The sequence below is a fragment of the Sarcophilus harrisii genome, chromosome 1 (genome assembly GCF_902635505.1).
Source record: "Sarcophilus harrisii chromosome 1, mSarHar1.11, whole genome shotgun sequence".
Taxonomy (NCBI): domain Eukaryota; kingdom Metazoa; phylum Chordata; class Mammalia; order Dasyuromorphia; family Dasyuridae; genus Sarcophilus; species Sarcophilus harrisii.
Window position 1 is genome coordinate 336,636,090 of NC_045426.1, and position 23,621 is coordinate 336,659,710.

Consider the following 23,621-nt stretch of genomic DNA (forward strand, 5'->3'; position numbering starts at 1 on the left):
GGGTGTCAGGATAGAGCTCAGTGTCAGATAACGGACTGGAAAGTATGATCTGAAGAACGAGGGTCTTATTTCTGGCTGGAGCTGGCTGCTGGAGAGGGGGTTCAGGCAGCTCGCTCGGAGCCCCTACATTTCCTCCCCTCTTTGATCCTCTCTCGGGCCTGGGGCTCTCGGGGAAGGGCATTCGGAGCAGCACCGTCCCCAGAGCCCGCACCGGACCCGAGGCTTCGCGGACAGCGGCAGAATGCGGGCCCCGAATGCGAAGGAGATCCTGGAGAGAGAACTGCCCCGGCAAGCGACAGAGCCGCAAGCTGAGAAACTCATCCATCCTCCGGTTGAGAAGTAACAGTTAATTGGGGAATGCTGGGTGTCAGAAGGAGCCGGATCCTTTGCACGTTGACTACTCCTCCCGGTGGGCTTCTGGGAATTTCTCGTAGCTCACCTGCAGTCAAAACGGTAGAAAACAGATCGGAACAAGTCAGACACCGCGGAACATTCTGGGAGGTGTAGTTCTGGGGAGTGATTTAATAGGCATGCGTGATCTTCCCTCTTGTCCTGACTGTGCTTGGCAGGAACTTCCGGTTGGGTTGGTGAGGGAGTTTGGGGAGTCTGGAGAGCCGGGATCGGGTGAGTTCTCCGCTTCGCCTGGGCCGGGACTTGGGCCAGGTCCCTCCCAACTTCCCAGTCCCCCCTCGCTTAGGCTCCCTGCCGCCTCGCCTCTTCTCCCTTCCTGCGGCCTCCCGGAGGCTGCTTGCTTTCGGGTGTAGGCTGGAGGAGTTGGGGGGGGGGGGGGCGAAGCGAGATGCAGGGAGGCCTCGCAGAGTGGAAGAAAAGGGACCCCACCATCCATCCCCCCCAAGGTTAGGGAGCAATCCTGATCGAAACTAGTCTAGAATCTCTTTCAGGTTCTCCGCCCCCTTCCCCTCCCCCGGCCCTTCGCTTCAGTGACATCATGCTCTAGGGCTTCTTTCTTTCTGTCCTCGTCTTCGTCTCTTTTGCAAGTTCTTCCTTCTCCTCCTGTTCCTTAAACCTAGCTGGCCCCAAACCCGCGTACCCTAACCCTGCCTTCACTCGTGCATACCTTGGTTCAGTTGTCAGTTCTATGAAGATGATTCCCAGATCTACACATAGTCCCAGTGTCTCCTCCGAGCTCCCGATTTTCCTCTTGGTGGGCTGCTCCTTCCCTGTCCCCCACCAAACTCGAAGTGTCCCAAGCTAATTCTTTCCTAACTTAGCTTTTCGTAGATGGGATACGGTCTTCGTCTTTACAAAGCCTCACTGGTAACTTGGGCTCACCTTCAGTACCTGTGCGTTCTGTCTGCAGAATCTCTCGTGTTTGTCCCCTCCTTTCCATTCTAGCGACACCCTTGTCTAAACTGTCTCTCAGCCTCCAATCTCATCTCACTCTGCTTTTCACGCTTCTGTCCTAAGTTACCAATCCAACTTTACATTGCTCTACTCAGAAGCTCAGTGGCCATTTGCTGTTAACTGTATAAAATAAAACCTTCCAATCCTGAAATTCAAGTCCCTCTACAATTAAGCTAGAGTCTACCATTCTAATTTTATCTCTTACTCTTCCCCCTTTTTTGTTTCCTACATTTCAGTTACTACTTTCTATTCTGTATTTTTTTTTATTCTATAATTTCAATCTACGTTTTGTCTCTCCATGCCTTTACTAGTGCTGTCTGAAATGACCATAGATTCTTCCATCTCCCATTCTCTTTTGAAATCCCACCTTTCCTTCAAGTCCTAAATAAACTATCCCTTTGATTAAGGTTTAGCTTCTCTTTCCTATACAACTGGAAGGGATTGATATTTTCCTTCTTGAATTTTTCTTAGCATTTTGTCCTTAGTTTATAGTTCTTTACAACTATATTAAAGCTGCTACAAACATGTTTGTACATAAAGGACCCCTTCCTTTTAATTTGGTGTCTTTGGGATATAGATTTAATAATGTATCACTGCATTAAAAAATTTATATCGTTTGATCTCTTTTGGAGCATAAAATAGCTTTCCAGACTGATCAGTCTATTTCACAGCTCTACCACTAGTATATCATTGTATCTTTTTTTTCCCCCCAGGCTGCTCTAATAGTTTGGTTTTTTTGCCAGTCTAAGGGGTATAAGGTAGAACCTTAGATTTGTTTTTACATTTTCATATGCCTAAATATAGGCATTAATATTGTAATATAGTATTGTAATATATATATTTAATAATAATTAATATAGACCTTAAATTTATCTTGGCATTTTGCCTTTCCTTTGCATTCGTATTCTCTTCTGCTATTTGTCCTTTTCTCCTTCCTTTCTATTAGATTATGAGTTTTGTCTTTTATATATATATATATAAAATGTGGCTAACCTGTCTCATACTTGGTACTTAATACATATTGAATTAAATTAAATAACACATTTGCCAATTTCCCATTTGACTTAATTGAAATATTCTTATTTGACTTGGCAGGTTCATGGCCTTGACAGTTTTCTTAAGATCATAACTGGTGCTGACCTGCATTGATAGAGGAGGTTTCTTCATAAGGAGTTCCATATAAATAAAGTAGTCCTTGCCCTTAAGAAAGTCAGTTTCTATTAGGACACTGGTTTAGTATAAGATTGACCACTGATATAACCATGTTCTTTGTGTTACTGGCTTTTTTCCCCTTAGTAATCTAATTAAATGTCAAATCTGCCTTTTTGAATAAAAGAGAAAAATTGGAACTTGTCTCATTAGTTATTGTTTGCTAAAAGCTTGGTACAATTTTATCCCAGATAGAGACTTTTCTAGCCACTGATTCCAATAGATGGAGAGGTATACACATGAAATATATGTAGGGATTATTCAAGAAAACAGAGCTACAATGGGATATTATTTAATCACTTAGATATTTGTTTAATTTCCCTCTTCCCAACCGAAAGTAAATGAAAATAAAATTCCTAAGTTTCAAGAAATGCTTTGAGCTATTCTGAAATGTCACAGACTTAGAATTAACAATTTTTAGTCTTAAAAAGTTTTAACAAATGACTTAATAAATTTGCTTTCGTATTGGACTTCCTAAGTGCTGCTATTCCTCATTATTTTTAGGCAGCTACTGTACCAATAGCTATGTTATTCAATATATATTTGGTCAGATGGGTAATTTTTGATATTTTGTATCCATTTTCTTTCATCAGTATCATTGACATAAATTTTGATATAAATTGTTCAATATTAGGAGATAATGGTGTTTGACTTGGTTGTGAAAGTTGGGAATAGGGGTTGATATCAAGAAAAAACTACTTCTTGCCTGAATCACAAATACATTCTGTGCAAGCCAGCATGTGTTCATGCTTGTTAAGTCATGCAGCAAAACTCTAAATATACAGCAGGCTTTTTTGTTCTGGGAATCATTTGGTAGCCATCATTATTGTTTCTTTTTAAAAATTCTCTTTTCAGAGAGCAGAAACCTGCCTTCTTACCTTCCTATCGTACCTCTTTTACTTCTCCCCCTGCCCAATTTGAGAACTAAAGAAAAACAAATCCTGTTACAAATATGTGTAATCTACCAAAACACATTTTCACATTAGCTCTATCCAAAAAAAGTTTTTGTCTCATTTTGTAATCTGAGACTAAAACCTCGATATCAGGAAGTGGATAGTTTCATCATTAGTCCTCTTAATTCGTGATTAGTCATTTTGCTGATAAAAGTTCCTGATTCTATAAAAGTTGTTTGCTTTTACCATATTTCCATCATTGTATGACTTTACATGGAATTAGATCATGCAGGTTTTCTCAGGTTTCTCTGAAATCAGACTCTTCATCATTTCTTCTAACAATAGTATTCCATCACATTTATATACCATACTTTGTTCATTCCTTCTCCAATTTATGAGTATTTCCTCAGCTTCCCACTCTTTGCCACCTCAAAGCTGTTTTTGTACACCTTTGGAATTTGTTTTACTTAGGATTAATTCCTTTTCCTAATCTCCCTAGCCTATCATTTCCCTCCCCCATTTTCATTTTCCCTCTTATTTCCCTTTTAAATAAAATTTATTTCGGTATCCAACTCTGTATTTTTCCTTCTTTTAACCAGTTCAGATGAGAGTGAGGTTGAAGAGATTATCCCTTCCCTGTGTATATATTCCTATATATCTATTTGTGCATTCCCCTCCCTCTGTGTATATTCCTATATATCTATTTGTGCATTCTTTAATGTTTCAAGAAATTTTTTTTCTAACCTTCCTTTACCTTCTTCCTCATTCCTTCTGCCTCCCTTTTCTTTCCATTTTTCTTTTAAGATCATTAAAACATAGCAGGATAATTCTTGAGCCTTGTCTAATTATACTCATTATAACCACTAATGATAGATTCCATATGTATCATTTCCCTATATTAAAATATAAGCAGTTTTTCCTTGTTTAATTATCATTGTTTTATATTTATTGTTTTACATTTCTCTGTTTACAAAGCTTCTATTCAACTCTTAAACATTTTAAAATCAGAAACACTTGAAAGTCTTATATTTCACTAAAGATCTATTTTTTTCCCCTATAGGATTATACCCAGTTTTATGGATTGTTATTATTGGCTATAAGTATATCTTTAGCCTTCTGGAATACTATGGTATTTCAAGTTCTCTGCTCCTTTATAGTGATGACTACTAAATAGTGTGTCATTCTTCCTCTAGATACTTTGTACTTGTCTTCTTTTTGGATGCTTATAATTTTTTCTTTGATGTGTAAGATCTGAATTTAGGCTATAATATTCCTGAGGAGATGAGATCTCTCTTCACTGCCGAGGTAAAGTGTTATGGGTTTGAAGTATTGCATTGCCTGTTCAACATGATCGCTATATTGGTTAGTTTTGTGAACTGCTTTCCTCCTCTCTTTTAAAAAGAGTCTTTATCATAAAGCATGACTGGATGGCTTGAAAGGGCAAGAGAGAAGAAGGGAATAAATTCAGAAATGAATGTGATATAAAAACATAAAAAAAAAAGCAAGAATATGATTTAAAAAGAAGAAAATCTTCTTACCCAAAACAGACTTCTCCAGCCATTGATTCCAGTAGGTGGGAAGATATACTCAAAAGATGTATGTAGGGACTTTATAAGAAAAATGTTACAAAGGGATATCCATAAAGGAATCTCTACTTTCTCTACCTTCTTGCCTTCCCATCCCCACCTTCTCCCCTCCTCCCCCAACTTTAGAACTAAAGAACAAATCCTATTACAAACATGCATAGTCTATCAAAACAAATTTCCACATTGGCTCTATCCAAAATAAAAAATTGGATATCATGTCATTATGTTGAAGAAGAAAGTGATAAAAGAAAAGAGATAGCAGGGCAAATGACATCTAAGCACATTGGCTGACTACTGTTGAGTACTGATGTTTCACAGAAAAAAACACAGGAAAAAAATATCAGTAGCTCCATTTTAGGTAAATTAAATGAGTGCAATTTTATTTAATAAAATTATTTTTCAACTTTTAGTGCTATGATTCCGTTAAAAAAAAAAAAAAACAACACAGTGGGATGGATACAATCTGAAGCCATGTGTGAAATTTGCACACAAAATATAAAACTCACCTTTTTCTCTGCAAAAAGATCTTTTTTGCCCCTCTTGTCTAATGTTATTTAAAGGCAAGGTTATATGGTAGATAGAGAGCCCATATTGAGGGCAGGAAGGCCTGGAGTCAAGTGCTCTCTAATACATCCTGACTATGTGACCCTGGACCAATCAGGGCTTTAGGAACTTTCTAAATAAGTTGTAGAATGGGTGCTAAACTAAACTGATGGAAGAAGTTTTCTTTCCTTTGACTTCCCTATGCCAATGAAATCATAGGTTTAATCCCTACCTTTACCCAGGATTGTCATCTCAGTTGTACAGATGAGGCACTGTACTACTTTTTAACAATTTCTCCATTTGTAAAAATGATGACGCTTATGTTATAATCATGACTTTCATTTTGGTATCCTGCTTACCTCAGTGTGATGTTGTAAAGTGACATGTAGTGATTCAAACGAAAATTCTTTGGAAGAAAGATAATATATGAATCCAAAGTTATAATCTGCTAAGGTGTTTGCTAGATATTCCACAGAATTTCATACTGGATGATATGAGAAAGTCATATCATCATGATAGGCACATGGCTTCTAATGTTGGTTGATTGTTACTTGAAAGCTTAATGGTACATAGAATAATCTTGTGGGGTCAGTTAATTTCACAGGAACAATGTAATAAATGGGTGCCCCATAAGGGCAGGGATTTTACAGTGACCTTTTGGTTATTCTCTGTTAATATTGTCGTGAATTTATATTTGTCAGTGTAAAATTAGGTTGGAAATGCCCATAAAGACATTTCTGACAAGATGGTCAGAAACAATCATCCACACTGCAAGAAGGAATAGTAATAGGTACATTTTTTCATTCTCACCCCCTTATATTATTTTAGAATTGTTATTTGTCAACAAACATCAACAAATATGAAGTTTTCTATACACAATTAAGAAAAAGAAATGGTAGTATATCTCCATTATTATACTTATTTTTTTCTTATCGATTTAATAGAGTAATATTACCAATGCTTGGCTTTTCTGTGCGTTCTGAACTTCCTTTTGCTCCCTTTTGTGTTTTTAAAAAATGTTTCATTGACAATTTTTTACTATCACTACCACTACTCTCCCATTCTTTCCTGTATCTTTCCTTCCTTTCCTCCCAGAATAAAAGCCCTTCCTTATAACAAATAAGTATATTCAAGCAAAACAAATCCATATATTATCTATCTGAAAACAGGCATGTCATTCTGTGCCTTTTGTCTTTTATTTCTTTGCCAAAAAATGGGATCTCTGATACATCATCTTCGGTCTCCTGAAGTCTTGATTGTTTAGTATTTCCAAGTTGTTTTCCTTTCATTGTTCTCCTGGTTGTGTTTGCTTCATTTGGTGTCATTTCTTAAAACTCTTCCCAGATTATCTGAATTCATCATTTTTGTCAGTTTTTACTTTAAAAGACTTTCATTTGTAGAGGCATCATGACAAGCTGGATAGAGAGCTGACCTTGAAGCCAAGAGACCAGAGTTCAAGTCTTTTCTCTGACACACTCTGGTTCTTTGTGATCACAGCTGGACATGTCCCTTTACTCTATGGCAGTGTTGTCAAACTCAAGTAGAAACCCACCAAGCCACATATTGATTTTAAAAACCTCAAATGAACATTATTAGTTTTATTGTTTTATTTTTATTTATTTTGTTAAACATTTCCCAATTACATTTTTTCTTGGTTAGGATCACACTCTGCTCTAAGCAACTAAGACTGTAAGTTGCAGAAAAGATTCTAGGCTGCCTTGGTAGGAGTTACCTCATTTGAGAGTTCCTGATACCTGTGAAATCACAGGTTTCTATCCTATCCCTTCAGTCCATTTCCCTAATTGTTGAATACCCATTTTGTTTCCATTTTACTATAAGAGAAAAATGCTACTATAAATATTTTGGGGCATATGGATCTTTTTCCTCCTTTCATTTATCTGGGGTATATGCTTAGTATTAGTATCTCTGGGAAAAAAGAATGCGCACCGTTTAGTGACTTTTTAAGGATAGTCCCAAATTGCTTTCAGAGTAACTGGACAAATTCATTATCTTAGAGATGGTGACAGTTTGGTAAAATGGACCCAGGAGGCAGCTAGGTGGTGCAGTGGGTAGAGCAGCAGCCCTGAAGTCAGGAGGACTTGAGTTCAAATTTAACCTCAGATAATTAATACTTCCTGGCTGTGTGATCCTGGGCAAGTCACTTAACCCCAGTTGCCTCGGGGTGGGGGGAGGGGAGAGGGGAGAGAGTACAAAAAATGGACCCAGGAATATTGAGTAGAAGAGAAAAAGAGAGAACAAAAGTTCTCAAACATAATGGGAATATGTGACAAGAAAGTGAATAACCAAGAACCATCTTTGTCTGAGGACTGTCCACCTAGGTCACATTTTAGGCAAATCCAGTGGCTTTGTAGACAGCAAGGGAAAGGCCATCGAAGTCATAGAAAATAATCTCTTTATTGGTTGTAAGAAAAAAAAAGGATTTTTTTGTATTTTAAATATTTCAGGTTATGCCTTAAATTAGTAGAATCATGAAGAAAGCAGATCTAAGATGAAGGATTAAGATAGACTGCTGATGATGAAAAGACAGGATGAAAGGGATTGGTAGGTGAAGCACAACAACTGGATTATTTCATGATTTCCCTCCACCCTCTGCTGCTTCTCTGACAGATGACCTTTACTCCTCAGATGTCCCTGAGAACATGGATTGCAAAATGTTCCTAGTCCCTATTAGATCTTTGGTTCTCCACAATGAATTGAGAGTGACATGTTCTTCTACTTATCATTGATGTTGTTTTGTTTCCCAGAGCCCAGAGAGAAGCTATTTGTCACTAGTGTCCAGTACCTTGTGGTTGCAACTTAGTGACATGACAAAGAGACAGCGTTTAACCCCCAGAGCCAAGAACCATCTGTAGTGAAGTCATCCTCTAAAGTATTCGAATGATGGCTACGGCTTCAGGCTGCCACATACAAGCTCTGCAGAAAAACTCTACCTGGAGTCAGAAAACTGCCCTTCAGGTAGAAGGAACAGCTGACTCAGAAGTCTTCCGTCAGCACTTCCGGCAGTTTTGCTACCAAGAGGTGGCTGGGCCCCATGAAGCTTTTAGTACACTTTGGGAACTTTGTTGTAGGTGGTTGAGGCCCAAGACAAACTCAAAAGAACAAATCTTAGAAATGCTGGTCCTGGAGCAGTTCCTAACCATTCTGCCTGGGGAGATCCAGGTCCAGGTGAGAGAGCATCATCCAGAAAATGGTGAGGAGGCTGTGGCACTTGTTGAGGACTTGCAGAAAGAAACTGAGAGACCAGAACAACAGGTAAGAAAGAAATACGCTATAACCATAGGAAGAAGCTACAGTGAAGCTGTCAGAGTGTCAGCTGGCATAGGAGACAAAGGAGCCACATTACCTTTCTTTTTTTTTCAATCTATATTGTGTGATATGACTATTGCCATCACCACTACTTTTACTGCTAACAGCTTACATTTATAAAGTACTTACTCAAGCTGGAGATTTGTAAGCATTATCATTCCCATTTTGCAGATATGGAAGCTGAGACTTAATGCAGTAACTTGTCCAGAGTCATGCCATTTGTAAATGTGGAATTTTAATCAGGTAATCATGGGTTTCTAATTCCAAGTTCCATGCTTTTCCCAGCATACAACCGGGAAAAAATTTCCCCCTTTTTTATCTCAACAGCCAGGTAACTCATTCAGTGTGTAATTGAGCTCCTACTTTGGGTGAAATACTTGTGCAAGAAACAGACAAAGCGGTTTCCGACATGGTCCTTTTCATCAAGGAGCTTATAGAGCATATGCTTTACATGCTGTAACATTGACATAGAAGAACCTACCAAGCTGAACTCTCTCCAGCTTCCTTAGGATCATAGCTGAAGGGACCTTGACCATCTTCAGGTCCAATCCCTTCATTCTGCAGATAAGAACACTGAGACTTTTCTAAGGTCACACAGCTTATAAGTGCCAGGAACAAGATGCATACCTTGCTCTTTCCACCGTATGTACTGAACTGCCTCCCTTGAGTGAAGAAAGAGCCCTCAAGATACAGGTGCTGAGTTGACAGGTGTGGCTGGAGCTTAACTGGTGATAGCTAGGGCTTGCTTGAATAAGATCTGAAGTCTGTAAAGGATGAAGGTTGATGGCAAAGAGTAGGACAGTGTAATTATTCCAACTTGGACAGAGGTAGGAAATGTTAAAAAGAGTACGGCTGAAATGGAAGTATCTCTGCAAAACAATTTAATTTTATTAAGTCATCAGAGTGTGCTTTGGTTGGTAGAAGAAAAAAAACCAGAGCTAAAGATGAAATGTGCATGGGGTTGTATATTATTCATCGAGGAAGTGCAACTCTTGTAGACAGCCCTGGGAAATGATGAGTTCACTCTTGATAGAGGTCTTCAGCAAAAGATCTAGTCTGTGGATGATTCCTGTTCACCTTTAGTTTGGATCAGATAGTTGTTGAGGTCTAAGGTTCTGAGAATACTCGGCATATTATGATGAAGGCTGTGTCAGGAAAGTGCCATAGTTCTTTTATAACTCTTACTAAGCGTTTTAGGTTTCTCAAAATAAAAAATACTTTCTCATTTTTAAAGGTATCAGCCTTTGATTTCTGTAAACTTCCTGTCAAAATAGAAGCACAATAATCTAAAGAAATAATATTGTAGTTACTATTTCTGCAATTTTATGCCTCTGGGAGTTTTTAGATTTCACTTTTCCTGGAATAATGTTCAATTTTAGACTATATGGTAACTGCATATAGGCCTATTCCCAGTTTCCAGTCAGTGTGCAAAACCCAGAAGTTCTTGTGGAGAAGAAAGTGTCTCTGGGAACAGCACAGGAGTCCATGAGCTACCACCTAAAGCAAGAGGAGAACCAGCAGGAAAAAGATGCATCATGGAGCCTTCATCAGAGACCACAGAAACAGGCAGACTATGAACAGGAGCCTCCAGTCAGACCAGACACAAGTAAGAAACAGTCATTGGTGGGGTAGATGGAAAGGAATACCTGGGCCCCTCTAGTACATCTACTGGTGGGGTTCTCATTTTAAAGATCTTTAGGAAAGAGATTTTCAGGATGGTTTAATTGATATAATAAATTATAATCAAGAAGTGCATTTTGCCTGACTGTAGTTAAGCCCTGTTTACCTCCAATATCCTTTCCTTTACAATGTTTCTTCAGTTCCTTTTGTCTTTACTCAGAGGTCTTTTTTTTTTTTTTTCAGTGCTTTTATTTATTTTCCAAATGTAATAATCAAAAATCATAAGTAGAAATTTCTTTTTCAGTAAGGCTGGTTGACTGGAACAAATAAGCCAGTCTTAGAATTTCATTTTGCTCTGGACATAGGACTTATCTAGATAGTTTGTGATTTAGCAAGCTTTGTGTGGCTGAAAATAACATGAATGATTTCTTTGTTTCATTCTTTTCTTGTTGATATTTAAAAGCAAAGCAAGATTTCTCTCCTATTTTGTTTTATAATCCTAGGGAGATTTTTTTTTTTTTAATTTTTTTGCTCTCTACCTTGTGATGTGCCAGTTCGTGGCAAGGACAGCAACTGAATCAATCAGGATTCAGTTCAATTTCACAAACATTTGTTAACTGGCCTATGTATGCAGGTCATACAATCATAGCTCAGCATAGTCATGAGAGAGAGAGAAAGTTTAGATAAGACATTTCCTACCCTCATGGAATTTATAGTCAGGTAATAGTATTATTTGGTAGAGATTACAATGCTTCAGTCCCCAGATTCTAATCCAGACTTCTAAATGACTCATGATTACAAAGATACTGTTCCCTTCAAGTTAATAATAATTGGTGATTAACCACAAGTGTGGGATTCCTGGAGGAGTTTGGAAAAGGGCACTGATTTCTTTGGTTTCAGAGGATAAAGTAATGAGATCTTAAAAGGCTATTCTTGGGACTGTAGGAGGATCTCATTGAGTTAGTAAATTAGTTCAGATATGTTCATAGAGAAAGTAAAGAGAAGGTTTATCACTTCCATCCCTCTGATGACTCCTTTTCCTTCCTTCAGTCAAGCTAGCTCCCCAGGTTTCTGCCTTTCCCTGGGAGAGAAGGAAGATAAACCAGGAGAAGGAAGCTGTAATCCTTACAACTGGCTTTCAGGTGAGCTGCTGTTGTGTTTTTTTTCTGAGATCACAAGGTTTCATCCTGGTATTTTTTTTTCATAGTCTAGAATTCATTTCTTTCTGTTATCAGATCCTTTTCCTTGCCAAGTAAATCAGGCAGATTTTAAAAGAGCATATTTGGCTTCTTGCAGGCATCCCTCATATTATTTGAATATATTATCTCTTGTTTTTGCCCCTTTTTCCACCCCACCCATACCTCACTTTAACTACAGAGGCTCCTCACCTCAGCTCTCTTCTTGTGTCCTGATCTGATCATTGTGCTCCTGTCTCTGCCCCTCAACCTAGGATAGAGCGATGCTATTTTCTCGGTAGCAGCAGGTACCGGTGTTGTTACAGGAACCAGTCACATGTGGGGATGTGACCATGTCCTTCTCCCAGGAAGAGTGGAGGTGTTTGAATTCTGCTCAGAGGGTCCTCTACAGGGGTATCATGCAGGAGAATTGCAGAAATGTGGACTCATTGGGTAAGGATTCATTTCTCCTGTAGATTTAGAGCCAGTTTGCTTACTCAGTTTCCTAAACCCCAAAACCTTCCAGAGACACAGGCTTCATTGCCTCTAGTGACAGAGAAACTCTTCCCTTCTCAGGATAATTTCTACCCCTACTTTCATGGCTTTTTGGAGGGACTGAATCATGATTTCTTTCTGGGTCCTTTCCCATTTCATCAACTTTGGAAAAGAATCCTTCTAACAGATTGTTCTGATTTCAGTGGTGACCCAAATTGACCATTCTTTTGCTATTTCCAAATCATCGTATTTTGCCATCCCTTCATGGGATGGCAACCATCTCAAATAGCCCCCAAGAAACTCTTTGTTTCTAGGAAATTCTAACATTTACCTAAATTTGGGGATTCTTTGTGGTCAGTATAAACTATGATTTTCCCTTTCTGCTTTTCAATGTTTAGGACTTTCCAAGCCTCTTCTAATCTCTGAGGTGGAGCATGGAAAAGATATATGTCTTCCAGATCTTCAGAGTTCCAAGGAGACAGAAATCCTAAATACCTCCCATACAAATGAAGATCGAATACAAACTGAGAAACGAGCAAAGAAAGAAGGGAAAAACTGGGGAGGCCAGACGCTACAGCGGGACTTGGAGGATGAGAAAATCACAGGTGAGCACTATTGTTTAGAGGAAACAAAGACTTTCCTTTTAATTCACAATGAATTTCAGATTTATGAAAAACTGACCCATCAACAAAATGGCCATGAGTATAGGGTGGTAGTTGATCAGATAAGAGTTGTTCTGTTTGAGGAATGGGCTTCCCTTTTTTTTTTTTTTTTTTTAATCCACTTATAAAATTTTGTGTTCCCTTTGTCATCTTGGGTATGATGTTGGGATTTAACAGAATGTTGTACAGTCCCAACACAATACCATGAGGTTGTATGTTTTCAGTGGTGTGAGCAGGTCCTCTTATTGATTCGGGTTGTATCTCTTTCATACCTTTCTAAAGATTGAGTTGCTCTGGCCAACCTTCTGTTAATGAACCTTTCTGAATTTAGGCTGGTACTACAATGCTGTTTGTTGCTGAAGTTTTAATTGAAACCTTTTTTAAAATTGCATTTTTAGAAAATGTTTTTTAAATTTTTAAAAAATATTTTTAAAGATATTAAAAAAAGATTTTTTAAAAATAGCATTATCAATTCCAAAGGACTTCCTCTTTCCCAACCCTCTACTGCCCCTAAACTGACAATAGAATAATTCTAAAAATGATCTTTAAGTTTCCCATATTTTTTGCCCCAGGTTAAAAAATTTTTTCTTTTTATTTAGGATATGTGAATGTAAAGAAATCCCTTATAATGCAGAGATTTCCTCAAGGCAAAGAACTGTACTTAAATATTATTTTTCCTAGGATAGGGTTTGTTTTTGGTTGTGGAGGGGAACTTCTGGTATGAAAATTCCTCTCACAAATGCAGTGTGACAGTTTTATGTAATTTAGACTTAGAGAGTTTCTGTGGCATTGAAGATTATGTGATTTTGTCATTGTCACATAGCTAGTTTGTGTTAAGTCAGAACATGAACTTAGATTTTTCTTATTCCAGGGCTAACTACTATATCACACTGTCTCTAATGTCTGGAAAAGTACCATTGCATAAATTCAGTTTAGGATTAAATTTTTGTTTTGGGCCAAATTTGCTCATGTTATCATTCCTGGCCATAGCATTGTTTCTCTTCCTGTACCTGTCCAGGATCTACAAATACCTTCTTTGTGTTTGCATTGAAGACATTAAAGTGTATGTCTCTGTGAACAAAATGGTATTAATATGAATAGTAGTGTGATTTCAGTGCCTCTATAAAGGTGAGAAAATAGACTTGTGTTTTCTTTTGTGATGCCACAAATTTTTTTTTTTTTTTTACATTCCCTGATCTTATATACATGGCCAACTTCTTTCTTCTTCAATCAGCCTAGAACTGTAGGCTTGAGAATGGGATTGGAGAATGAAGTTGAATATAATCTTGCCTTCTAGATCATCAAAGTTAGACTGGAATCAGATTAGATGTGTGGGAAAAACCCTAGACTAACTCTTCTGGATAAATCCTAGACAAACTCAAATCTTTTGAGGGCTTCTGGGCTTGATTTACAAGATATATGCATGGGTAATTTTTCAGCATTGACAACTGCAAAACCTTTTGTTCCAATTTTTCCCCTCCTTCTCCCCCAGATAGCAGGTAGACCAATACATGTTAAATATGTTAAAGTATATGTTAAATATAATATATGTATACATGTCCATACAGTTGCACAAGAAGAATCAGACTTTGAAATAGTGTACAATTAACCTGTTGAAGGAAATCAAAAATGCAGGTGGACAAAAATAGAGGGATTGGGAATTCTATGTTCACACTCATTTCCCAGCGTTCTTTCACTGGGTGTAGCTGGTTCAATTCATTACTGCTCTATTGGAACTGATTTGATTCATCTCACTATTGAAGAGGGCCACGTTCATCAGAATTAATCATCCTATAGTACTGTTGTTGAAGTATATAATGATCTCCTGGTCCTGCTCGTTTCACTCTGCATCAGTCTCTCCAAGCTTCTCTGAAATTAACCTGTTTATCATTTCTTACAGAACAATAAAATTCTATAACATTCATATACCACAATTTATTCAGCCATTCTCCAATTGATGGGCATCTGTTCAATTTCCAGTTTCTAGATACTACAAAGAGGGCTGCCACAAACATTCTTGTACATACAGGTCCCTTTCCCTTCTTTAAGATCTCTTTGGGATATAAGCCCAGTAATAACACTGCTGGATCAAAGGGTATGTACAGTTTGATAACTTTTTAAGCATAGTTCCTAATCGCTCCCCAGAATGGCTGAATCCGTTCACAGTTCACCAACAATGTATTTGATCTACATTTCAAGGATATTTGTAAAGAGTGGCTAAACTCTAACTTCTGCTAAGTGACAGATTTGGAATATTTTGATTTTGAAATGTCAACTCATTAGTTTCATATACACAGGATAATCACAGAATTATAGAGAGGAGTTAGACTAGATTAGATGCCACAGAGTACAGCAGGAATGCCCAGCCTCTGTTTACCCTTTTGAGTTCATCAGAATCCACTTACCACAAGTGCAGCCAGGGATTAAGATCCAAATCCTTTATTGTCTCTTTCCAAGTCTTGTCTCCTTTCCTGGGGCCCGGTTAGCTTTCTTATAGTCCGTGTCCTTTATTATCTCTTTTCTGGGGCTGGGCAGCTTTCTGGAGAGCCTTTTAGTCTGACCTTGGTTCCGTGAGCTTGAGCTCCTGCCTGCCTTCTCTGGCTTCAGAATCTCCCCAACTTCCAAAGGTTTGTGCTTCAGCCTCCAGCCACAGCAAAGGTGGATGATGGAATAAAAGCCTCCGAGAGCTTCTAGTGCGCTTGTCTTTTCTAGTCCTGAGAGCTTCTTGCTTATAAGCTGTACACTGAGTACAAATCAATCAATTCTGGCCCATAATATCTCCTTGTAGGATTAAATCAATCATACTGAACCCATGCTAAATTAGATAACTTGTCTCTATTAATTCCCCTGACTTAGTATCTTGTAAGAATCCTTTGTTTCAAATTCAAAGTTCTGACCCCTAACACAATTTAGTAAGAATTTCTTACATTCATAATGGTGGTAGGAAAGACTAATTTGGACATACCCTGAGATCTATTCCAAATTTGAGACTGTGATTCTAGGAATCTCTTTGCTGGCATCATTTCAATGTCTGATCTTGATTCTACTTTTATTTATTTAATGTTTTTTTGTCCCCGGTTCCATTCAAAACAATTATTTAGTTTTTTACATTTGTTTTTAAGATTTTTGAGTTCTGGGTTCTTTCCCTTATCCCCACCCACAATTAAGAAACCATATGTGAAATTATGCAAAACATTTCCAGGAAAGTCAAGTTGTGAAAGAAAACATACATGTCCCATTCTAATAAAAATTAAAAATCCTTGAGAAAAATTAAATTTAAAAGAAAGAGAGAATGCTTTAGTCTGTATTCAGATATAATTATTTCCTTCTCTGGGTATGGATAGGATTTTTCATCATAAATCCTTCAGAATAGTTGTAAATGATAGTACTACTAAGAATAGCAAAGTCATTTATAGCTGGTCATTCCAGAACATTGCTATTACTTAGTATACATTAGAGAACTGTTCATAGAAGACTTTCCAGGTATGTGTGTGTGTGTGGTTTTTTCCCCCCGGAGAGCGTCAAGCTCATCAATTCCCAGAGAACCGTAATACTTCATCAAAAACATATACCACAATATATTGAGCCATTCCCAAATTGATGGTCATCCCCTCAGTTTCCAGTTTTTTTGTCCCGAGAAGAGATATCCTATGATTATTTTTTGTATAGATAGGTCATCTTCCTTTCTTTTTTTTTTTTTTTTTTTTTTAATCAGAATTTGTTTTGGTATTCATGCCTAGTAATGGTGTTATTATTAGGTCAAAGGATGTGCATGAATTTACAGCTCTTTGGGCACAGACCTGATTTTACTTTGGACAAATTTTGTTACTCATCTCATCTTTATACCAGTGCTAGCTCTGGATTTTTGTGGGTATAAATCTTGACTTTTTTCCTAATCTTATCATGGTAGAATGACCTCCAAAGTAAAACTAAGGTGTCTTTTCCTAGTCCCAGAGTCTATGTTTGCTCGGTACTGATAATCATTTTTTCCCCCTTCAACAGAACTAGAGAAAGGTTTTTTACATTCAGATGCTCATGCTAAGGAACTTTCTCTTTTCAGAGGTTAAGCTAGTCACAAAGAGGGTCTACCCTTAGTTTTGGCCTTTCTCACCAAGCAAATACCTCAATGCAACCTGATACTTGATATAAAACAATTATCTTCTCTCTTTGGCTTTACTTTTGTGCAAAATAACTTGCTTGTCAGTGTCCATCAAGAGATGTAGTATAAAAGAAAAAAGATGCTGGTCATGGTCATTTTTCTATAAACACAGGTTAAAAATCACTAAAAAAAAAAAAAAAGAGAGAGAGAGAAAGAAACTGGAAATCTCAGATATTTAATGTACTTAAACAGATTTCTAATGGGGAAGTAAATCATTCAACTTTTATTAATATAAGGCTTGGCTTCTTACAGATTGTGTTTCTGAATTGATCTGCTAGTAATTTAGTAATAATTACTTTTTATGGCTTCCTTTTTGGCACAGTCAACTAATTTCTGTTTTTTCATGTTTAGAAGTCAAGAATGAGATTAAAAAGGAGGATCTAAAATGGGAATATTCAGAAAAAGAGCAGCTGAGCAGAACAATACCAGGAAGATTTAATCAACAAATTTTCCAATATCCTGTTTTGAAAGAAGCCTGTGAGACTGTGAGCAAGTTAAGAAAACAACTTATAAATTTTCCACGAGAGAGACAATGCAAACCAGATTTCCATGAGAGAGATTTAATAAAAAAATTAGATCAACAGAAACTCTGTGTTGGAGAAAAACACTATAAACAACTTGCATGTGGAAACAGCTTCTCTCAAAATTCCCTCAAATCAGTCCCTGAATTAGAAAAGACTACTAGATGTCATGAGTGTGGGAAAAGTTTCAGTCGTGGTTCTTATCTTGTTAGGCATCAGAGAATCCACACAGGTGAGAAACCCCACAAATGCAATGAATGTGGGAAAAGTTTCAGTGAGCGTTCCAACCTCACTGCCCACCTGAGAACCCATACTGGAGAGAGGCCCTACAAGTGTGGCGAGTGTGGGAAAAGCTTCAATCAGAGCTCAAGCCTCATTGTCCATCAGAGAACCCACACAGGAGAAAAGCCATATCAGTGTAATGAGTGTGGGAAAAGGTTCAACAATAGCTCCCAGTTTAGTGCTCATCGGCGAGCTCACACTGGGGAGAGTCCATATAAATGTAGGGAATGTGGGAAAAGCTTCAATAATAGTTCCCATTTCAATGCCCATCAAAGAACGCATACTGGTGAGAAGCCCTATGAATGTCTTCAATGTGGGAAAAGCTTCAGTAAGAGTTCTGCCCTTACTAGACACCAGGGAGTTCATATGAGAGAGAAGTTTCTGATTCAGTCGAGGCTTAATGAACTTGAGAGAAACATATCATAAATATTTGCTGCTTGGAGGAAAGGATGATAGAGAATTCTTAAATCACAGCTGGCTAACAGGTGCTTGTTAAGCTTTCCTTAACATTTCCACTAAGTCTGATCCATATTCTAAGACTATCTCTGGTTGGCTTTGTATAGTACAGGAATAGAATCAAAAAACCATACAGTTCAGCTCTGACTAAAAAATTCCCTACTGTTACATAGTTTCTTTCAGTAATGCAAAGGAATGTGACCCATTAATTCATTGGCATAGGCCTTTCTTTCTGTGATCCCACAGCACTTAAAAAGATACACAGACTGACCAGTGGAGGTGAAGTGTTTCAGGGTCAGTCTTCTTGGCAGGAATTTTTTTGGTTTTAGAATTATGATTCCATCAGTGTATGCAACCCCTAATGTGTAAACTCCTTCTACCAGTACAGAATAAGCAAGTTATGTTTAATTTTAGATTCTTAGAAATTGCTTGGGTCCCTGAAAGGTTGTGACTTGCCCATGGTATCCCAACTATCTGTGACTTGAACCCAGGTCTTCCTGACTCCAAGACCAAGTTTTGTGGGATCATATATCTTTCAGATAGGATAGTTAATAATATAGAATATTTCCTCCTCCTGATTTGAATATGCATTTAAAATTAAGCCATAGGTAACCAGTAATTCAGTTTCAGGTTCCCAAGGATCGTTGGCACAATGATCTACTGAGTTAACTGCTTAGAAGGAATACTAAAATGTCATCAACAAAATGGGATGGAATAGGGTCAAACCCATATAGAATGATTTGATCTTGGAATATATGTAATATTTGGGTTTGCCTTTTTAAAAATTGAAATGGAATAAAATGTAGTAATTCTTTATTTTTGACCCAATTCCTTTTAAGTTAAAAATGTGGCTGCTAGGAATTGGCTTGCCTTTCCTTCAACAAATGTTTTGTAAACATTACTGTTTCTGATGAAAATAAAAGTCTCTCCCAACCCCTTTGGTGTTTTGTATTCATTTTAAAAATCTCTTACCAAGACAGAGTACATAGAAGGGAATCAGTATAGAGTATGTACAACAGACTTCTCATAGAGGTCAAGTTCTGTGAAATAGATCATGCAAGATAGAATGTTCAAATGAAATGAGTCAAAGTGTCACTAAGTAAATGGGGAATGGGAATGTAATGGACATGGAGGAGGGAGTGGTTTTAAAGAAACCTTGGGAGACCTGTACATTCTGATGCTAAATGATGTGAACAGAACCAGAACAATGTATATAATAATCATAGTGTGGTAAAAGCAAACACCTGGGAAAGAATTAGGAACTCTTTATCAGCTTAATGACCAACCACAATTCCAGAGGACTAATGATGAAACATACTATCCCCTCCTGATAATGAGACAAAATATTTGTATACAGTGTGGAAGCTTGAATCATCTCATTGCTGAAGAGAGTCACTTTGATCATATAATCTTGCTGTTGCCATATATAATGATATCAGGGAAAAATATCTTAAAAGACCCTAAGGTTTTAGTTCATGGATCCAAGGTCTTTTAGTTTTTTGGGTTTTTTTTTTCCCTATTAAATTCAAATGTCTGAACTTTGATATCAATAATGACAGAACCAATAATTTACCTGGGACTCTTCTATAAGAAAGACTATTGCTACCTGTTGCTCTTCTGAACTCTCCTTTCCAAGAAGAGCAGGAAACTAGAAAACTAGCCTTGATGAAGAAGGAGAAAGAATTAGGGTGACAAACCATACCTTTTTGTAGTATAAAAGAAATTAAGTGACAATTTATATTCTTGTCAAAATTTGCTCAGTTCCATCTTGACTTGTCTGGCTCCAAATCTTTATTACTAAATGAGAACCTCAAATTCATCAAGAAAATCATTAATATTAACCCCACAGTTACTGAAAACACTAAGCCTGATTCATCTTCTCCAATTAGATGTTCCTTTCTATTCACACCCTACTTAGTAATTTCAATAGGATTTAGGCACAGTAACTACATGACACTAGTTATCATCCATTATTATTTACTAAATACTAGTAAGCTCTGTGTCTCTCTTTTGTCTATGGAAAGTTTGTACAGACTCAAGGTCTCATTTCATATGCAAAATACCATAAACTTCTCTATTCGCTATTCCAGAGGCTTGCAGGAATTACAATTGTCAAACCTATAATAAAAGAAGCAGAGCTCTGAGCCAATGGCATTTCATTAAAGGATCCAAAGTCTCCTCATGATATGAACCGCCTCCTTCCAGGACCTTGTTTTTATAGAGTTTGATACCCAAATATGCAAAAGAGGTATGGTAAAATACAGAATCTCATTGCTTTGATAGACCTTGCCCTTGAGAGCTGTAATGGGCTGAGGTTTGAGCTGATGCACTGAGGTCCCAAGTACATGAGGCTAGATAGTAATTGGGCTATACTCTATTAATATACATGATTGGATAAAGAATGGTCCCTGCCCACTCTCCGTGCAAGTCCTGATGTGTTGTATAGGAAATGACGATTTTGGTGGGTGGAGGCAGAGAGAGAGCGAGGAAGACAAGTGGGGAGAGATTGGGCTGGGTTCGAGACTCCGAGCTGCTGGTTGTGTGGCTGCTGGTCGAGCTAGCTTCTTGAGTCAGCTGCACACATTGCTATCGCCGATTCTCTTCCACCTCCGATCCTTCTTCACTGAGAATAAAGACTGACGATTTTCCCCTAACCTGAATTCCTGTCTCGTGCTGATCTTAAAATACACGATCTTAACAGAGAGCCAAAAATGATACATCAGTGGGGGAGGTGGAATGGGAGGTGGTATTGAAGCAGGTTGTAGTCCCTTTAAGAAACTATTTCCGATTGATCTGTGATTCCTTTCAGATTCCCAGCCCTTCCTGGCTGAGGTATATCCTCCCCAGACAAGTTGTCTTTCCAGAATTCCAGAGCCTTTGATTCTACAAATCCTGGTCAAAAAGCATCCCTTTGAATTCCAATTGGAGATCTGGGCTTGTCCCAGCCCCCATTCTAACTTGTTTGGGCTGCCCAGTCCCCACTAAGACAATATAAAAAAGCCAAACTAAAATCCTCCCTTTGCAGAGGTTCCAAACATGCCAGCTATGCCATGCTTGGGATGCCAAGGGCCTCTTTCCACTGGAATATTCTTTTCCAGTGCTATCTTCTCTTTATCCTCACCTATTTCCCTAACTACTTCATGCCTCTCTGTCAGGATTTCTAACCTTACTTCCAATCCCCATAATAAACTTCTTTTATCAATCTAGGTTTTTGGGTCTGTAAATTCCTTTACAGAGAACCCCTGCGCCGCCAAAAGGGAGTCCCCAAAACTCCCTACCCTTGCGCTGAATCCCAAGGGATTGCAGGGGAGCCAAACTTCTCCATTTGGTTCCCTGAACCCTGAATCTGCCATTAGACCTCATCATTTAACTCCCTGACCACCAGAAACCCTAATCTCATTTTAGTTCCCTAAATCTAAATCTTATCAGTATCACAGGTTGGGCAAAGCACTGAAGAAGTACTTATAATATGGTCATGAGATCATCCCCTGTTTATGTAAAAAACAGTGATCCAGAGGTACAAAAATAAGTTGGATCACTTTCCAAAGAATCAAGGCATCTCATCATGCTGAGTTTGGACGTGGAATTTGAGTAAAAGAGAATGAAGATATCTTTTGTCAGCATTCTTGTAGTTACACAAGTGAAAAGTTTTACCTGGTAAATTTACCTTGTAAATAAGTAATCAACATTACATGAAAGTTTAAAATCCATTATAAAAGACTACTATTAAAGAACCTATCCTATCTAATTATTGCTATATGATTTATGTAAAATATTATATTGAATAATACTGATTTGAATAGAGCTTTTTATTTTCAAAACACATGCACAGATAATTTTCAACATTCCCCCTTGCAAAACCTTGTGTTCCCAACATTTTTTTCTCCTCTTTACCCCTACCTTCTCTCCTAGATGGTAAGCATGACTAAAACCTTTCAAATCCCTTCAGTATTTGTCCTCTTTCTCTCATTCAATTCTCAAGTTACATGGAACTGGTCCAAAAGTAAACATAGTTTTGAAGACTGTCCCCATCTCTCTACTATTTCTTTCCGAAAATCTAGGATCATCCTAGTCAAACTGTACTAAACATACATCATTCTCCACTAATAATCCCAAAGCCACTAGCAATTGCAACGTACCTATTTTCTAAGTGATAGAGCCACAGTCCAAATTCACATTACACAGAGCAGTGAAAGTCATCCTCTGTCTCTAGGGAGAACCTGAAACCTGCATCCTTGTGCCAAGCAAGAGTATAAGATTAAATGGAGCTGAGTTATGTGGTAGAAGTCTGTAGAGTTAAAAGAAGGTCATTACCTCCTGGGATTCTGGGTTCCATCGTCATAGGAGGGGAAGAGGGATCTTACTCCAACTGGACCCTAGGAATCAAAATTCAACTTTTAGAATTTTATTCAATATTCAATTCAATAAGTGTTTATTAAGCACCTACTATTTACCAGGCATTGTGCTGAGCACTAAGGATGCAAAAAGAGGCAAAAGACAGTCCCTACTTTCAAAGAGTTTATAATCTAATGGGAGGGACAACATGCAAATAAATATTTATAAAGAAAGCTATATACTGGATAAATGGAAACAATTAACAGAGGAATGGCTCTGGGATAAGGAGGGTTTGGAAAAGGCTTCCTATACGAGTAGGATTTTAGTTGGGATTTAAGAAGGATCCCTTCCAAGTAGAAGTTCACTCTGGTTATAGAGAAAGACAGCAGCAATAGATGAGTCCACTCTAGTCTCACATCCATGCATTTATGAAAAAAAAAAATAATGCTACCTTTTACTCAAATTCCCCGTCCTTATCAATCAAGTAAATAGTTAATACCATTTCTCTACCTCTCTATCTCTTTTGTCTTGTCAAAGCTGAACAAAAGAAATAGAGGAAATAGTGAGATCACGGGAGATTGGTCAATTGAAAAATAATCATTTCCTTTTGAAAATGAAAAAGGATGAGGAGGCACATGAACTGTAAGATTCTTTACCTTAGAATCCTGCTTTAGAGTCTCTCCTTTACAAATAAAAAAGTTGACTCAGAGATATTAGGTAACATGGTCAGGATCACAAGGTACTAAAAAATGATGACTGGACTTCAGTGTCCCGGCAGATTCCAAGACCAAGTGTTTTTCCGCTGCACTAAGGTCCATAAAGGTTGGGGGTGGAGGGCGTGGGGGGTACAGGTAGGTGGGAGAGGAGAATCAGGAGGAAGTTCTTTGTTCATGCCCTAAGGTCCCTCCTGATAGTTCTTATACGGAGATCCCTTGTATATGTACATGTGTTGTATACGTGTAGCACAGGAGGAGGCCTGTTCTATCTGTGTGA

At 37.9% G+C, this 23,621-nt stretch overlaps 1 protein-coding gene across 3 annotated transcripts; it reads left to right on the forward strand.

Moving 5' to 3' along the window:
* The first annotated feature begins 563 nt into the window (after positions 1–563).
* ZSCAN32 (zinc finger and SCAN domain containing 32) lies at positions 564–19,224 on the forward strand. Of its 3 annotated transcripts, none has more exons than XM_012543180.3 (7): positions 564–624; positions 8,362–8,869; positions 10,325–10,529; positions 11,594–11,685; positions 12,045–12,171; positions 12,612–12,818; positions 17,386–19,224. In XM_012543180.3, exons 2-7 carry the CDS (start codon positions 8,495–8,497, stop codon positions 18,261–18,263), a joined length of 1,884 nt encoding a protein of 627 aa, XP_012398634.1. In that variant the 5' UTR covers positions 564–624; positions 8,362–8,494; the 3' UTR covers positions 18,264–19,224. The 3 variants fall into 3 exon arrangements, with proteins under 3 accessions (XP_012398634.1, XP_012398635.1, XP_031801485.1); XM_012543181.3 differs by having other exon boundaries at positions 10,337–10,529; XM_031945625.1 differs by lacking the exon at positions 564–624 and adding an exon at positions 9,095–9,166 and having other exon boundaries at positions 8,785–8,869; positions 10,337–10,529.
* Positions 19,225–23,621: the final 4,397 nt, after the last annotated feature.

What these genes read in the sequence shown, in the direction of transcription:
- ZSCAN32 (XM_012543180.3), top strand. Translation starts at nt 8,495, where the DNA reads ATGATGGCTACGGCTTCAGGCTGCCACATACAAGCTCTGCAGAAAAAC. An exon ending in CAGAAATGTGGACTCATTGG is followed by an intron (nt 12,172 to 12,611) that starts GTAAGGATTCAT and finishes TTCAATGTTTAG; the next exon opens with GACTTTCCAAGCCTCTTCTA. An exon ending in GGAGGATGAGAAAATCACAG is followed by an intron (nt 12,819 to 17,385) that starts GTGAGCACTATT and finishes TTTCATGTTTAG; the next exon opens with AAGTCAAGAATGAGATTAAA.